This window comes from Pelophylax lessonae (assembly GCF_965119305.1).
Source record: "Pelophylax lessonae genome assembly, chromosome: 11".
In the NCBI taxonomy this organism is placed as follows: domain Eukaryota; kingdom Metazoa; phylum Chordata; class Amphibia; order Anura; family Ranidae; genus Pelophylax; species Pelophylax lessonae.
The window spans coordinates 34,240,258-34,259,310 of NC_138778.1; the positions used below are offsets into that span (position 1 = coordinate 34,240,258).

The window sequence follows — 19,053 nt, forward strand, 5'->3', positions numbered from 1 at the left end:
ACAGACATCGCATGTGATTTGCAGAGCAGTGCGCTGCGAATCACATGCGATGTCTGACACAGAATATGTGTGAACCGGGACTTATAGAACAAAATATAAGCAGTACAAGCTTTACCTTTGTTTATATACAGTATATATATATATATATATATACAGTGCCTTGCGAAAGTATTCGGCCCCCTTGAACTTTGCAAACTTTTGCCACATTTCAGGCTTCAAACATAAAAATATAAAACTGTAATTTTTTGTGAAGAATCAACAACAAGTGGGACACAATCATGAAGTGGAACGAAATTTATTGGATATTTCAAACTTTGTTAACAAATAAAAAACTGAAAAATTGGGCGTGCAAAATTATTCAGCCCCTTTACTTTCAGTGCAGCAAACTCTCTCCAGAAGTTCAGTGAGGATCTCTGAATGATTGTGTCCCACTTGTTGTTGATTTTTCACAAATAATTACAGTTTTATATCTTTATGTTTGAAGCCTGAAATGTGGCAAAAGGTTGAAAAGTTCAAGGCACTGTATATACAGTATATATATATATATTCCTTACACCTTAAACATATTTATGCCTATTTTGTGATCATTATAGACAAGAAGGAGCTTGCTGGGCCAGCAAAGCAAAATCATTTGCTTGAGCAATGTTTTCCTAAGGCTTAACATTTAATATGCAGAACAGAGCCAAAATACAGTGACATGATTTATGTGCCAGAGTCAGCTAGATTAAGTTGTTAGGGTTGTCAATCACGTTTACTTACGTTGTTGTACTGAATTATATTTATATTACCACTGAAATGGGTGTCCCCACTGGAAGTTTTACCTTCTGCTCCTATTCTGGTGACAACTCTATAATTTTGAATTTCCCATCACTTTTCCCAATGAAAACTGTCACTATGGAAAAATTTGGGTTACGATAAGTCTGAACCCATGCCAGGAAGCTGTCAGTGCCAACCCAATCACCCACAGCCAGGGCATTCTCCATCCCACATCCCAAAACAGGGTGTTATACCATACCTCCCAAACTTTTGAGATGGGACCAGTGCCATCTTAAGAGCATTAAAGGACCCTGGGCAATGCCGTGCACTGGGGCCCCGCCTACACAATCATCCATGAGAATAAAAATGCAAATTATCGATAAGGCGATATTTATTGGTACAGCAGTGCCAGGCTAATGACAGCTTCCAAGTTGGGCGGCTGGGCCCAGTGAGCACACACAGGGATGGGAGTCAGACTCGACTGTCCTGTGTGTGCCTATTCCAGTGGAGGTGGACAGGCATTCCTGCAGTTGTGGGCTCCCCCTCCACGCCCCAAGTGGCCTGACAGCAGCGCAGGACCGACAGGCATTGCCACCTGCTAAGTTCGGCAGCGGGATGCACACGGGAATCGGGACTGATGCTTGGCTGGGGCTGGGGCTGGGTCACTGGGCAGGTGGGGCCCTCCGAGCAAGTAGGGCCTCCGGGCAACTGCCCAAGCATGCCCATTCGGTAAGATGGCCCTGTGAGGGACACCTATTAGAAAAGTATGTAGGTATAGGACACAACCCCTACCGGAGAATTATAAAAAAAAAAATGGTTAAACCCACAGGTGTTTTTTATCACCACTACTATTCCTTTATATTGGCTTTTGAAATATACAGATGCGGCAATTTAGAAATTGGATGAAAGGTTTAGCACTGGGAAAGATAAAAAGTGCATTTTTTATACATACTATATAGATCACACCAAAATGAGGGACACATGAGGAGGAAAGGCGGACAGAGGGACTTTGTTCCAAATCAGGGACAGTCCCTCGAAATCCAGTGCAGCTCAAACAACAGAAAAGCAGGAGCGTGGGATCCAAGTTAGAATAAAAGCAACTGATTTATTAGCACAAATTGATAGCACACTTACAGTTAAAATCTGGAAGATCAGTGTGGGAAGCAGAAGGCACCAGGACAGACACATAATCAGACTAAGCTGGAAGAAAGAAGCCCCATGGACAGTGTCCTCAGTTGGTAGCTGTTGCCTCATGGTAACCTCTACAGGTGGAGGCGACCCCAAATACAGACACACTCCCTGGGGGTTGTTTACCCAATACCATGTATGTATTGGGAGTAGGGTGCTGACTGACAACTGTCAGCCCAGGGGGCAAGTACAAACCATAGGCCCATGGTGCAGCGACTCGGCCCCACTCTCTCTCTTCAGTGTGTCCTGACTCTCTCTGATCCAGTGTGTGCTGACCAAGTGGAGCTGTGGGACAGGATTCTTCTGGAAAACCAGTGGTTGTGAGTACTCAAGATCTGCCCAGGGGTCTGCCTAAGAGAGGGGACCATTCCAGAGAGGTCAAGGGGATCAGAGAGCCAGCTAACCTGGGATGTTGCAGTAAAGGGGGTGCCAAGTTGTGAAGCCCTGAAGAATAGGGAGTAAAGAGGGCACCGGGAAGGGCCCTGAAGTGTCTCAGCAGTACAGTCTGCACTACAGGTCAGCTACCTCAGGAAAGAGTACCTTAGGGGGCTTAAAGGACTTTTCACAGTCAAAGGTGAAGCTAAAGTAAGCGGCATAGCCGTGACCAATGTCAGTTAGCGTTAATCAGCGTCAGTCAGTGCTAAACAGCGTCAATCAGCAATTCTGTATAGTCCCTGCCTATTTGTGCATAGTTCAGTTGTTGGAGTATCCCACTCATCCCTTCTCCTATCCAAGTTCTTAATAAACCCTAAAAACCAAAGAAACTGGACTGGTTTACCTTACATGCAGCCAGTGACGTCACTGGCGCATGCGCTCTGAAGAAACGGCCGTTCCTTCAGAGCCCCGTGCCGTGACTGTCAGCTCCCGCGCTTATGTGCGGGAGTGACGTCACCGCGGCTCTGGCCAATCAGATGGCTGGATAACGCGATCCCGGAAGACGGGCGACTGAATATGTCGCCCGCCATACAGCTAAGCGGGCGGCACAGCGGGGGCTCGTTCTAAGGTAAGTATTTCATAATGAGCTAGTATGCGATGCATACTAGCTCATTATGTGTTTCTCTTACAGGTTGAAAAAATTTTTATGGGTTTACAACCTCTTTAAATGTTCTACTGTTGCTAATGGTAACCCAGGGGAACCCACACTCAGCGGCTCCAATGGGAGTACTGCTACATTAGCATGAACATTCTCAGTAAAAGCAACATTTTGTTTGCATTCAATTTTGGAAAGATTGGACTTTATCAAATGAAAACCACACACACTCCTAGAAGTTCTTTCATTAGGGGAAAATTTTCCAGCCTACTCCCTCTAATTTTCTCATCACTACAGTTGAAACAAACAATCTGAATTGCTAATAATTAGAGCAATGAGCAAACATTCTTAAAATTGGGTAAGGCTATGAAAATGGAGGTTGTTAGTACAACGTCTGTCTGACTATATATATATGTATATCTTCCCCCTCATAGGCATGCAATGTTGAGCTGAACAATTCACAAGTATTGTTCAGTTGTTCATGACTCCAGTGGTGATATCTCCAAGCCATGGCTAAAGCAGTGAGCTATGACTAAGCGCTAGGTATGCGTGAAACACATTAGCTGGTCATGCTGTTCCCCTCTATTTGTGTTTTTGGTTTTGTTTTAATGGACTTGCTAAAATAAAGGTGATTTTTGCTGGACGTACGGCTAACCAGAATTCCTTTCGCTCGTCCAAGCCAGAACTGTTGGCTCTGCTAATCACCACCAGAGAATACTAATGGCTCGTTTCCACTGAGCGGTACGGTACAGTTCGGTTCGGTACGGTACGCTATTTTTGCCGTTTCCATTGTGAATGGTACCCTAATTCCGAACCGTACCGTACCACTTTTTGGTACCCTTTCGTTGGGGTACCAAACACATTAGTACCGTACCAACAGGGTGGAGCTACACTCTGCAGAACTTTGATTGGTTGACAGAGAATCGTCTATCACAGCTTTCCTGCTACACCACGCCTATCATGAAAGGGTACTATTGGCAGTGGAAACGCAAGGTGCACCGTTCCGAACCGTACCGTACTGAACCGAACCGTACCACTCAGTGGAAGCGAGGCATAATTCTCCTGCTGCAGGTGGGTAGTCTCATTCATGCTGCTTCATACATAAAAACATAAAAGTGAGGCCTCAGGTCACGGTAATAGCAGGTGGACATACAGTGGGTGTCAGCTGAATAAATACAGGAATTGGATTCCATGGGAAAAATAATGCTCATGGTTAATACTTTGTAACATGTCGAGTTCATCGCACACATAGCCTTAAGGCTGCATTCACATGTCAGCTTATAATCGCGGGCAGAACCGCCGCGGTTCCGCCCGCAATTCGGAGATTTATTGCAAATCGCGGGACGCCTAGCGTTGCCCGTTGATTTGCAATAGCCCCCCAAACGCCGAGCGATGTTGCCGCGATTTACGCCCGCCAAATCGCGGCAACATCGCGCAAACAAAATCGCGGGACGCAATACGCTCCAAAGAAGCTCTTGTACTTTTTTGGAGCGTATTGCGTCCCGCGATTTTGTTTGCGCGATGTTGCCGCGATTCAGCGGGCGTAAATCGCGGCAACATCGCTCGGCGTTTGGGGGGCTATTGCAAATCAACGGGCAACGCTAGGCGTCCCGCGATTTGCAATAAATCTCCGAATCGCGGGCGGAACCGCGGCGGTTCTGCCCGCGATTATAAGCTGACATGTGAATGCAGCCTAAACAATTATGACTGTAGATGTTTTCTTCACTCACTATAGCACTCAGGTTTCTGCAGACATGTAAAGCGTCGTTGCGTTTTCTGACATCTTCATTAGCATTTCTGCGAAAACTCAGCGTTGAATCCAGCAGTACGAGAGCAATGTAGAGAATCTGTGCCTGAAACTGAATACAAATATATCTGTGAATTAGACATCTAGTGACAACTTTTCATTTAAAAAGTTTAAAAAAATAAAACCATAATTATTAAAGTTGAACTTTTTTCATTTTGGATGAAGTGGGGGGAAAGTTAGGCCAGGTTTTTATTTTTGCCTGATGCTTTGCTGTGGAGATTTCTCTTCAATTAATGTCCCATTGATAATTGTCACTCTGGTGCGAAGTAAGGGAAAGTCACTAATGGAACGATGACACAGACAACATCAGAAAGCTGGAACAGGGAAGGTGCCGGTATAGATCATACATAGAATGGGTACCTACGTCCTATCTAAATATGGAAACAAATATTTTGGAGGCATCTATGGACTTTCATGGTACCATATAGAAAATTATCACATTCTTTCAATAAAATTCAGTTTTATTCAAAACATGTTAAAACAAACATATTTGCTTAAAAAAACATATGCACAGAGAACTGTGTCTTCCACATTGTGTTCTACAAACAACACAAATCACAGATGGAATAATATAACCACTATCGGTAATAGCAGGTACCATCTGGATATTGGACTCTCAACATGGGACCTACAGTATCTCACAAAACTGAGTACACCGCTCACATTTTTGTAAATATTTTATTATATCTTTTCATGTGACAACACTGAAGAAATGACACTTTGCTGCAATGTAAAGTAGTCAGTGTACAGCTTGTATAACAGTGTAAATTTGCTGTCCTCTCAAAAGAACTCAACACACAGCCATTAATGTCTAAACCGCTGGCAACAAAAGTGAGTACACCCCTAAGTGAAATGTCCAAATTGGGCCCAATTAGCCATTTTCCCTCCCCGGTGTTATGTGACTCATTAGTATTACAAGGTCTCAGGTGTGAATGGGGAGCAGGTGTGTTAAATATGGTGTTATCACTCTCACTGTCTCATACTGGTCATTGGATGTTCAACATTGCACCCCATGGCAAAGAACTCTCTGAGGATCTGAAAAAAAGAATTGTTGCTCTACATGAAGATGGCCTAGGGCAATGATGGCGAACCTCGGCACCCCAGATATTTTGGAACTAAATTTCCCATGATGCTCAACAATACTGCAGAGTGCATGAGCACCATGGGAAATTTAGTTCCCAAACATCTGGGGTTCCAAGGTTCGCCCATCACTGACAAGAAATGGAACAAGTGGCGCAAGCTGTTAGCACTACATAAAAACGATAGTCCATATAATAGCACATCAAGGCTATGATAAAGTCTTAAGGTGAGATGAGGAAATAGTCTGGATGCTCAGGGCCAGCCTGTTGGGGAGCAGAAGCGATCTCCAAACATGCAACAAACAGAAGAGAAAACAGGCGCCTCTGAGTCCGCCCATCACTGGCCTAGGCTATAAGAAGATTGCCAAGACCCTGAAACTGAGCTGCAGCACAGTGGCAAAGACCATACAGCAGTTTAACAGGATAGGTTCCACTCAGAACAGGCCTCGCATTGGTCGACCAAAGAAGATGAGTGCGGTTTAGACATTAATGGCTGTGTGTTGAGTTACTTTGAGGGGACAGCAAATTTACATTGTTATACAAGCTGTACACTCACTATTTTACATTGTAGCAAAGTGTCATTTCTTCAGTGTTGTCACATGAAAAGATCTAATAAAATATTTACAAAAAATGTGAGGGGTGTACTCACTTTTGTGAGATACTGTATGTGGTCTGTGGTTTTACTGTGGGAACTTGAAAGGTAGTTCTTGTGATGTTACACATAACCAGTGCTCCTTTTCATCAACACTAAAGGGTCAGGGTATCTCCTTGCAGACAAAACAGACTTGCTTTTTTTCTGTCCACCATTGCATTCCTGGCTCAAGCTTCAGTGGCATGATACACCTTTCGGCCTGCCCCTGCAGAGCTGCAAGAATCTCTGCTCTGGTGTGGCTCCTGTCCCCTAGACAGAGCAGCTGAAGCACTGCATGGCATCTTTTAGTCTGACTCAATAAATGGCCCCTTGAATGCTTAGGGGTACTGGTGGTTCATAGGAAAATTCAGCAGAAGAGGGCATGGAGGAGGAGAGGGTGGAGCTGACAGATCTCTCATAATCACCACCAGCTGTATGGAGATGTGGCGGCAAAACAAGCTCCAGCACTGAGCCCTGTTCTACATCTTTCCTAGTTGCAAGCAGATTTTCCCAGTGTGCTTTGAATGAAATATATATTATCCCTGACCATGCTTGCTGGGCCACGAATCAGCAGTAAGGTGGAGCTTGTGGCTGACTGCCTTCCCCAACGATTCCAAAACATTGCCTTCCACGTGATGGTACAGAACTGGTACAGCCTTATGTGAAAAGAAATAGTGACTGGGAACCTTCCATTGTGTTACAGCACGTTCTGCAAATACACAGAAGGTGATATATACTGGGAAATGTGTACTGTAATTGAATGCACTTTATTCAATGAAAACTGGTGTTTGGTGCACTTTAAATTGAGGACTAATGCTGACAGAAATGTAACAACTATAAAAAAAAAAGTGGGAACACCACGTCGCAGTGAGAAAAACTGTGCCTAACAATTTATAAAAAAGGGGGCAGGCAGGGGACAAAAAAAGAAGACACAAAAAAAGAGGAAAAAAAAAATAGGAGGTATATAGCAATAAATGTAATGTAATGCTGTGTTAAACACTGCACTACACTAACACACTACACTGACATTATTTCCACATACTACAGTGCACGCAGAAAGTATCTACAGCGCTTCACTTTTTCCACATTTGTTTATGTTACAGCCTTATTCCAAAATTGATTAAATTCATTATTTTCCTCAAAATTCTACAAATCATACCCCATAACGACAACATGAACGAAGTTTGTTTGAAATCTTTGCAGATTTATTAAAATTAAAAAATGAAAAAATCCCATGTACATAAGTATTCACAGCCTTTGCTCAGTACTTTGTTGAAGCACCTTTGGCACCAAAGACTTTTTTAAATGATGCTACAAGCTTGGCGAAGGTTCATCTTTTTTTATCTATTTTTGGGGCGAAGGTTCATCTTTCAAGAGGACAATGACCGTAAGCACACAGTCAAGATAACAAAGGAGTTGCTACGGGACAACTCTGTGAATGGCCTTGAGTGGCCCAGCTAGAGGCCAGACTTAAACCCGAATGAACATCTCTGGAGAGATCTGAAAAAGGCTGTGCACCGAACGCTCCACATCCAACCTGATGGTGGAACCATTCTTCTTTGTAGGACCTCTCAAGCTCCATCAGGTTGAATGGGGAGCGTCGGTGCACAGCCATTTTCAGATCTGAAACTCATGGTTGTTAAGGATGTGGGCGGCCTGCTTCCTGGCCCGCTGCTTAACAACCAGCTATTTCTTTACACAGAATTCAAATCGGTTGATCGTTTTTCCAACAATCCGAATTCTAATCGTTCTAAAAAGTTGGAATTTGTTAGAAAATTTATAAATTAAACAAATTTGAATGAAAACGAAATTAAATTTAAGGAAAACGAAATGAAACTAATCCCGAAACCAAACTAAATGAATTCCATAACGAAACGAAATTAGAAACATAACAAATTATCCGAAACTAAACAAAACAAATTTTTCCATTCTGCACATGTCTACTCTACACTGAGTCAAATGTTATGTAAAGCTGTGTTAAAACCATTTATAGTGTGGGGTGGGACTATGAGTACTGAGCCGTGATTGGAGAAAGTAATTTTCACTTTGTCTAGTCAGGGCCCTGACAGTGTTAATTGACCAGCGGTCAGGTGCTAGGCTTCCTCCAATTAGGGCCCTAAAATGCACTGTGAAGCACGCAGTGCAATGTGGAACGCTTGGCAGGTAAACATCCTGCCGAGCTACCCGAAAATGTGGACGTTTGCTGAACAGTCGAACAGGAAAAGTTCAGGCTGAACTTATGCTTGTCTCAAACTGGTTGCCCATCTCTACTCAATATATAAACCAGCCATTCTTCACCAGGGTACCCCTAAGGTTCCTCAAGAGGTAGCCAGGGGTTACTTGAATTTTGACTTGCTTACCTCCCATGTGCTGGTGCCTACAAAGTTCCAGGACAAATGTAATTTGGCAGCGCCAGCAGCATGACTGCAAGGGTAGCATTTTGACCACCACTGGAAGGGGGGCAATTTTCCCACCGACCACTTATAATGTAAGGGGCATAGGCCCAATTACCGCCAAGTGATTATTTTGAACAGGTGTTCCTTGAGACCTGTAATTTTTTTTAAGGGTTACACTGGGGTAAAAAGTGTGGGAAAGGTTGATAAAAACTCTTCTTTTGTTTATACAAATGCGGGAAATTGCTTGGTGCCTCTGGCCAAGAAGTGGGGTGGGACTTTTACGGGCAAGTGAGTTGCATACAATTTATAAAAGGTAATCAAAAATATTTATTTACAATATTAGGATACAATTATTTATACTTATATCCAGTGCATAGGTGTTTGGGTTATAGACCCAAAGTGTGTTTAGAGGAAGGTAAAGTTTTGGAAAATATCCGTGACATAGGTGAAAAAGGGGTGACTTTTGTTTTTGGACGTTGTTCTCTGTTTTTTCCAGCCTGGAAAAAACAGAGAACAACGTCCAAAAACAAAAGTCACCCCTTTTTCACCTATGTCACGGATATTTTACAAAACTTTACCTTCCTCTAAACACACTTTGGGTCTATAACCCAAACACCTATGCACTGGATATAAGTATAAATAATTGTATCCTAATATTGTAAATAAATATTTTTGATTACCTTTTATAAATTGTATGCAACTCACTTGCCCGTAAAAGTCCCACCCCACTTCTTGGCCAGAGGCACCAGGCAATTTCCCCCATTTTAGATACATAGGGACGGAGGCAAAAAACTACTGCTCTGCTACAGGATCAAAACAAACCCCCGTTTATACAAATGCAGGAAATGCTTTATGGGGTGTATTATAAATAAATAAAAGGTCAGTTAGTACCTGCCCAAAGTTCCAGGGAAACTGAGCGGGAGAGCTGACATCGCCACCAAAGATAACACCAAATTCTGACAACACATACTCCTGTCTTTGGGCTTGATCTGCCAAGTAAACCATATCACCTGCGAAGAAAAAAAATAATATTGGGCGTTACCAAGACAAGTCTGAGCTGTCTGTTTCTTGTCTTTGGCATGTAAGTACATTGCACTACACAGCTCCAAAAAAAGAGTGACAGCAGGATACATCAGCTCTGTAAAAGCATTCTTGTGTGGATTACTCATACACAGTAAATTCCGCACATGGCATGTGACACTTATTAGGTAATTCTCTGTGACAGTGCACTCTCATGACAGTGCACGTTGACAAACCATTTAATGTCATGAGCAGAAACTATGACACACAGACTGGAATCTTAGTACTTTTAATTTATTCCTAAATAAAAAAAAGCTGGGGCTCAACATATGAGTAACTGTTCTATTCTCTTTCAGATGATCAGGATGAGTGTATAGAGACACTGGTTGACAGGCGTTAGTGTACCTGCTGGTAATCTCATAAGTGGCACTGCTGCTCTGTCAGATTAGCAGAGTGAGGTCATGGAGTGATGTCAGGACCAATCACTTCCTACTTCTGTGGTAAACAAAATGGTCACATGACCAGTGTGGTTCATTACTGGAGTCTCATTAGACACGAAGCTTTCTCAAGTTTTAGACGGCCATCTTGGACTCACAAATCATTAAATATAGCCCCTGGTGGATTGCTTAGGTGGAGCCCACAGCGAGGGAAGTCACAGACAGGGGCAGAGACCTGCTAGAGAGGATAGATATATCTAGCATTAGCGACAGTGACCTGTTATACAGATTTTGGCGCTGCTTAATGTAGAGGCGAAAGTATATCATTGTGTCCCAGACCATAGGGTGCAGGCTTATCCTGACACCAATCCAGAGGGCTAGTAAATATAAAGAAGAAAGGATCACCCAGGTGGGTGGGACGAAATGCATTAGGGTGTATGGCATGGTGGTAACATGTAGGCAGAGGCTGCTCCTTATTGTTTGTTCATCTGGGCTGGTCGGGAGTAATAACATTCCTTTCTTTTTTATATTTACTAGCATTAGCGACAGGTTCCTGTTTAGTAGGGAGGCTCATGGATGCTTCTGAAGTAAACTCTACTCTAAGCACATTCTTGGGAGACCCAGAGTCTCGTTAGACACAAAGCTTTCTCGAGTTTTGGACGGCCATCTTGGACTCACAAAGCATTAAATATAGCCCCTGCTGGGTCGCTCAGGTGGAGCCCACAGCGAGGGAAGTCACAGACAGGGGCAGAGACCTGCTAGAGAGGATAGATACCGGTATATCTACCATTAGCGACAGTGACCTGTTATACAGCTTATGGCGCCGCTTAATGTAGAGACGAAAGTACAGTATATCCTTGTGTCCCAGACCATGGGGTGCAGGCTTATCCTGATACCAATCCAGAGGGCTAGTAAATATAAAGAAGAAAGGATTGTCCAGGTGGGTGAGACGAAATGCATTAGGGTGTATGGTATGGTAGTAATATGTAGGCTGAGGCTGCTCCTTATTTTTTGTTCATCTGGGCTTGTCGGGAGTATTAACGATCCTTTCTTTTTCATATTCACTAGCATTAGCGACAGGTTCCTGTTTAGTAGGGAGGCTCATGGATGCTTCTGGAGTAAGCTCTGCATCCTAGGAACGTCACCTTAAGCCTTTCCAGCTTTCCTATCTGGATGCAACCCTGCACATCACACAGGCTAGGACAGCACACTTTCATTTAAGTCACCATTGGGGAAGCATCATGGGTGCGCAATTAAAAAGGCATGTCTTGAGCCTCCATCTATACATAAGCCCGGCATTTTTGAACTGCCTTGTGTATCTTTCTGCGTATCTTTTCTTTTGTTGCAGCTAACCTTTGTTAAAGTGTATGAAAACCCTAAATATGGACTACTCTTATTTGCTCTATTTTGGTCTTTCAAATATAACATCATAAGCGTTTTTTTTTTTTAATTGTTCAAAAAGGGCAAAAATATACCTGTTGATCCTGTCAGAAATTTAGAGTTGTCCTTTGTCTTGTTCATTATGCCTTTGTTGTTTCAAGCACTAAAATTAGCTCTGCCTTGCTCACTTTTTTAAACTATAAAACACCATCCCTTTTGTTGCGGTGATGTGGAGGATGGGGATATTTTGTTGTTCAGGAAAATGAAAGCTAGGCAGGGTTGACATCATTCCTTCCAATTTCAGTTTAGTAATGTCGGGGTGTATCAAACCCACAACAGAAAATTAGGAGCTGAGTGCATTTGTCAGATAAACAGGTATTTTTCTGTAATTACAAGGTCTTTTAAGGGCTAAAACCATGGAATGTGTGAATGGGGAATGTGAAAAGTAAACAATGAAAACATTTGATAGTTCAGATTTAATTACTATTTGGCGCCCTTCACACATACGGTCCGTTTGTCCATTTTTCATCCATCAGTTGACGGATGAAAAACGGACATCAATGCATCTCAATGTAAAAATGGATGACAACGGATGATCTGTTAACATTCGTTTTCATCTGCTTCCGTCAATGTCCGTTTTTTGGAACGGCTGAATGCCCTATTTTTCATCCGTCAAAAGAACGGATCGGACGAAAAACGGATGTAAACGGACAAACGGATGAAAAACGGATGAAAAAACAAATTCAAAAACGGATGAAAAACTGATACATTTTGACGTGACTGAACTGATGAACTGAACGGACCGTATGTGTGAAAGGGGCCTTTCAGGACTAAACAGAAGTGCAATTTTAATATAGCTGATTATTACCTGGAGCCCAAGGGTTAAAGATCAGAAAGAACTCCCCGATACGCCTGGAGCCTCCACTCGTCATGTATAGAACATATCGTCCAATTACTGCATCACTAGGGGTGAAGATGGTGATATTCACAGAGGTGGATCCACTCGAGCCTCTCTGAGCTCCCCAACTGTTCGGTGACGGTGATGGGGAATCAGTGAAAGTGTTTTCAAGGAAGGAGTTACCTACCATTGTAGAAGATATGGGTAATAGGATTATAAATATACAGTCACATGTTTTAGTAGTTTGTATACCTAATGGAGTAGGGATTATTTTTTCTTGTTTAATATTTTTATTGAAAATATTACAATACTACTCAGTAACAAAGGTGCTGAAAGTGCTTACATTAATGAAAACATACAAAGACCATATATATAACGAAACCGCGACTGAAAACAAAAGCTAACAGAACAATGCTGTCTTTGTTGTAATACCAGTTAGATTTGAACAAAGGGAAAATGGGGGGCCTGAGCCCACCACTACTATTATATATACATACATACAATCATATTGCAGTAGGTGCGGCACTGCCGCCGTAGGAACTGCTGAGTATAGAACTATCTTAGGTCTCCCTCTGATTATCCTGTTACCAGATACCAGGGATTTTCTCACACTATCAGGTGCTCACACAAACTGTCACTCGTTGTCTTCAATGACCAGTCTAGGGCATTTGTTTTGTGTTTTATTTGGAGAACTTGGATAGGAGAAGGGATTAGTGGGACACTCCAAATTCAACTATGTAGAGGTGAGGACAACTCTCACTTGGCCTCACTTTAGTGGAGCTGAATAGCAGATCTTCTGCTGAACCATACAGCACTTGCATGGAAGAATAAGTCCTTCGCTTGTGTTGTCAGCAGACTCAGTAAACTCTTTAGGACACTAGCCAGTATCCCCTTTAGCTTACATCCAACCTACTGACTTTCTAGCACCCAGAAGGGGATCTTAACAGCAACAGTCGCTAGGATCCCTGTGAAAAGTCTGCACTCACAAGGCCCTGTCCGCAGGTAACCTTCCGTCGTAGTCCAGATAAGATCTATGGACATCTTCTCTCAGTCAGTCCTCAAAAGAGTCCCTGGGTTTCAGCATCTCTGTTTCTGGCCCTCAGGTCGACCACCTAAGGCCACATGGCAGTCTGCACTGGGGAGAGGCAGCAGCCCCCTCCCTACCTCGACTCGGCTCTCCAGCCAAATCCCGGGAGCCACATGTGCACTTCAGATATAAGTACAGTTACTCAGCATGCACCTGGGTCCCTCCTGTGCCTATTGGCCAGGGCTGTACAGATATCCCCTGCTCTCATCGGCATGGTTTCCTCACACTGAAAAGATCTAATAAAATATTTACAAAAATGTGAGGGGTGTACTCACTTTTGTGAGATACTGTACATCACTTTGCTTAAAACCCACATTAGGGGTATTAGTGATCCAAAAGATGTAAAAAAAAAGGCAACAGAGCCAAAATGTCTTAGCTGGATATATACTTTTCCAACAGCAAATGTTCCAATTCATATGGGTATCAAAGATATTTCTGTAACTACTTTCAAACATATGCAAATTTGAAAGTTGTCAGGCTACATGTACCGTAACTCTCAAAAGTGAGTTCACCCCTCACGTTTTTGGAAATATTTTATTATATCTTTTCATGTGACAACACTGAGGGGTGTACTCACTTTTGTTGCCCGCGGTTTAGACATTAATGGCTGTGTGTTGAGTTTTTTTGAGGGGACAGCAAATTTACACTGTTATACAAGCTGTACACTCACTACTTTACATTGTAGCAAAGTGTCATTTCTTCAGTGTTGTCACATGAAAAGGTATAATAAAATATTTACAAAAAATGTGAGGGGTTTACTCACTTTTGTTAGATACTATAGGTGAAGGTCCATCCAAGTTAGGTATTTCTTCATGTAGGCGAAGATCACATTTGTCTAATTAGGTACTTTGTCTTTAAGTGGCGACTGTTTCATATGATTATAACCGATATCTACAGAACTGCTATTAAACATGTGCTACTGTGGGTATTATTCCACCAAACAGAAACAAAGACTGAATTTGCCCATTAAGTAGATGTATTTATATTTGTGTTATTATTCCAGAGATAGGTACTTGAATCATTGCAATCTATTGGATAGAGTGAATCTATTGGAATACATTGGAATGCTTTCATTGATTGGAATGTATACATTGATTTGAATTCATTATTTGATTGGAATGTATATGTAACGCTGAGCGCTCCGGTCCCTGCTTCTGGACCGGAGCGCTCGCAGCGTTCGTTCCAGATCCACTCACCTGTGCCCGCTCCGGCTCCCTCCTCCGCTCCCCGCTCACATGGTTCCCGGAGCGCGCGCCCCTGCACCATAGGGCGAGCGCGCGCAGGTAGTTTGAAATTTAAGGGGCCTGTGCACCAGTAATTGGTGTCTGGTCCAAACCTCCCTTCCTGTTTCCTGTGACCTGTTTCCTGTTTCCTGTTTCCTGTGACCTGTTTCCTGTGACCTGTTTCCTGTTTCCTGTGACCTGTTTCCTGTTTCCTGTGACCTGTTTCCTGTGACCCGTTTCCTGTTTCCTATATAAGTGACCTGCCCCTTCCAGCCATTGCCGGATCTTTGTTGCCTTGTTGCCTTAGTGAAAGCGTTATTTGTGTAATCCTTTGCCTGTTGCCGAACCCTTTGCTAACGACTATCGCCTCTGAACCTGTGCTGCCTGCCCTGACCTTTGCTACGTCTGACTACGCCTCTGCCTGTCCCTTTTGTACTACGCCTATATCAGCAGTCGGTGAGGTTGAGCCGCTACCAGAGGACACGACCTGGTAGTTACCGCCGCAGCAAGCCCATCCCGCCTTGCGGCGGGCTCTGGTGAAAACCAGTAACTACTTAGAACTGATCCTCCGGTACGGTCCACGCCAATCCCTCACTGACACAGCGGATCCACTCCCTGCACCGCTCCTGCTACCAGTCCGGACCCTGACAGTAAGATCCGGCCATGGATCCCGCTGATGTGCCTCTGCCTAGTATCGCGGACCTTACTACAGTTGTGGCCCAGCAGTCGCAGCAGATCGCTCAGCAAGGTCAACAGCTGGCACAGTTGACCGCCATGCTGCAGCAGCTTCTTCCAGCACAGCAGCAGCCGCCTCCACCGCCTGCATCTGCTTCACCACCGCAGCCTGTGGCCGCCGCCACTTCTAGAGTCCGTCTGTCCATGCCGGCCAAGTACGACGGTGATCCCAAGTTGTGCCGCGGATTCTTATCCCAATGCTCCCTTCACCTGGAGATGTCGGCTGACCTGTTCCCCTCGGAGCGAGCCAAGGTGGCATTTGTCGTTAGCCTGCTTTCGGGGAAGGCCCTGGCCTGGGCTACACCACTTTGGTACCGCAACGATCCTGCCACTGCCAGTGTCCAGAGTTTCTTTGTGGAATTCCGGAGTGTTTTTGAGGAGCCAGCCCGGGCTGCCTCAGCAGAGACTGCGTTATTGAACTTGTCCCAGGGGAGTTCCTCTGTCGGAGACTATGCTATCCGTTTCCGCACCCTGGCTTCGGAACTCTCCTGGAATAACGAGGCGCTCTGTGCTACCTTTAAGAAAGGCTTGTCCAGCGCCATAAAGGACGTCCTGGCCGCACGAGAAGTCCCTACCAACCTGAGTGACCTCATCCATTTGGCCACCAGGATTGACCTGCGTTTTGCTGAGCGACGAGAGGAACTGCTACAGGAAAAGGGAAGTGCTCGTCCCAGACGCTTTCCTCGTCTGGCGCCTATCTTCCAGCCTCCACTGCAACCCTCTTCTGGGCCTCCCGCCGAGGAAGCCATGCAGGTGGATCGGTCTCGCCTGACCACGCAAGAAAGGAACCGCCGTAGAGATGAGAACCTCTGTTTGTACTGTGCCAGTACTGAGCACTTTCTAAAGGACTGTCCTCTCCGTCCACCGCGTCAGGGAAACGCTCGCACCTAGTCAACGTGGGAGAGGCGTTGCTAGGTGTGAATACCTCCTCTCCACGCATTACGGTACCCGTGCGGATTTCCGTGTCCGCCAAGATCTCCTTTGCTGCCTCTGCCTTTCTGGATTCCGGTTCAGCCGGTAACTTCATGGACGCCTCGCTGGTGAACAAGTTCCACATCCCTATGGTTCGTTTACTGAAGCCCATCTTCATCTCCACAGTTAATGGAGAGAGACTCGACGGTATGGTGCAGTTCCGTACAGAACCCCTCCAGATGGACATCGGAGTCCTGCATTCTGAGCGATTGGAGTTTTTTGTGTTACCCCATTGCACCTCAGAACTCCTCTTGGGTCTGCCCTGGCTCCAGCGCCATTATCCCGTTCTGGATTGGACCTCCGGAGAGGTTCGAAGCTGGGGTTCGGCTTGTTTCGGCAGATGTCTCAAGTCGGTACGAGTCAAGTCTGCACCTGTTATTTCTCCTCCTCCGGTCTGCCTGAACCATATGCAGATTTTACAGACGTTTTTTGCAAGAAACAGGCGGAGGTGTTGCCTCCACATAGGCCATATGACTGCCCCATTGACTTGCAACCTGGCACTACGCCGCCTAGGGGAAGAATCTATCCTCTCTCCCCTCCAGAGACTCTAGCCACGAGTCCAGGAGAACCTGCAGAGAGGGTTTATCAGGAAATCCTCTTCTCCTGCCGGAGCAGGATTCTTCTTTGTTGCGAAGGACGGTACCCTTAGGCCTTGCATAGACTTTTGGGGTCTCAACAGCATTACTGTAAAGAACCGTTACCCTCTTCCCCTGATTACGGAACTCTTTGACCGGTTACAAGGCGCCAAGTACTTCACCAAGTTGGATCTCAGAGGGGCCTATAACCTTATTCGCATCCGAGAGGGTGACGAGTGGAAGACGGCTTTTAACACCCGAGACGGGCATTTTGAGTACTTAGTCATGCCTTTCGGGCTCTGTAACGCTCCAGCGGTCTTCCAGGAGTTCGTTAACGACATTTTCCGAGACCTGCTCTATACCTGTGTCGTGGTCTATTTGGATGACATCCTCATCTTCTCTACTAACTTGGATCAACACCGTGCTCATGTCCGCTTAGTACTCTCCCGTCTCAGAAAGAACCGTCTCTACGCTAAATTTGAAAAGTGTTTGTTCGACCGTACCAGCCTTCCCTTCCTGGGCTACATCATTTCTGCCAAGGGACTACAAATGGATCCTGCCAAACTGTCTGCCATCCTGGACTGGCCTCGTCCCTCTGGCCTTAAGGCCATCCAGCGATTCCTCGGATTCGCAAACTATTATAGACAGTTCATCCCGCATTACTCCACCCTTGTGGCACCAATTGTAGCCCTAACCAAGAAGGGGGCTAACCCGAAATCTTGGCCGCCCCAGGCCGAGAAGGCCTTCAGCGCTCTTAAGTCTGCCTTTGCCACCGCCCCAGTTCTGTCCAGACCGGATCCTACTAAGCCGTTCTACCTGGAAGTAGACGCTTCCTCTGTTGGTGCTGGTGCATTGCTCATGCAAAAGACTACGAGAGGCAAGTCGGTTACTTGCGGGTTTTTCTCTAAGACTTTCTCTCCCGCTGAAAGAAATTATTCTATTGGGGATAGAGAATTACTCGCCATCAAGCTGGCCTTGGAAGAGTGGCGGCATTTACTGGAAGGATCGGTACATCCCGTGAACATCTACACGGATCATAAAAATTTATCTTACCTCCAGTCTGCTCAGAGACTAAATCCCCGCCAAGCTCGCTGGTCTCTATTTTTTGCCAGATTTAACTTCCGGATCCACTTTCGTCCAGCGAGCAAGAACCTCAGGGCCGATGCCCTCTCTCGTTCGTCTGATGTCACAGGAGAGGAAGTCAAGCCACAGCACATTGTGCCCCCGGAATGTCTGGTCACCGTGGCACCTATAGACTTGCGTAACCTCCCTCCCGGAAAGACCTATGTTTCTCCCCGTCTTCGCCTAAAGGTTCTTAAGTGGGGACATTCTTCTCTTCTCGCAGGACATCCTGGCGTCCGAAAGACTCTACAACTTATCTCCAGGAGATATTGGTGGCCATCCTTGGAGAAGGACATCTCTGAATTTGTACAGTCCTGCTCTGTATGTGCCAGAGACAAAACCCCTCGCCAAAGACCCGCCGGCTTTCTCCAGCCACTTCCCATACCAGAGACCCCCTGGTCCAATATCGCGATGGACTTTGTTACGGACCTACCACCATCTCACGGGAAAACGATAATTTGGGTCGTCGTAGATCGCTTCTCGAAGATGGCGCACTTCATCCCGTTGCCAGCCTTACCATCCGCACCTCAGTTGGCCAAGCATTTCCTCCGACACATCTTCCGGTTACACGGCCTGCCTTCACATATTGTCTCCGATAGAGGAGTCCAGTTTGTGTCCAAGTTCTGGAGGGCTCTCTGTGGACGGCTTAAAATCAAGCTGGATTTCTCTTCTTCATACCACCCCCAAACCAACGGACAAGTAGAGCAGGTCAATCAA

General features: G+C 45.1%; 1 protein-coding gene across 2 annotated transcripts in view; it reads right to left on the bottom strand.

The window, feature by feature from the left end:
* LOC309567151 (protein-glutamine gamma-glutamyltransferase E-like) overlaps positions 1-19,053 on the bottom strand; it is an 85,011-nt gene that overhangs the window by 38,928 nt on the left and 27,030 nt on the right. For both annotated transcript variants that reach the window (XM_082272498.1, XM_082272497.1), the window contains exons 3-5: positions 12,593-12,805; positions 9,779-9,897; positions 4,705-4,833 (exon numbers count right to left, since the gene is read on the bottom strand). In XM_082272498.1, the coding sequence (XP_082128624.1) occupies positions 4,705-4,833; positions 9,779-9,897; positions 12,593-12,805 (461 nt within the window). The remainder of the gene's footprint in view (positions 1-4,704; positions 4,834-9,778; positions 9,898-12,592; positions 12,806-19,053) is intronic.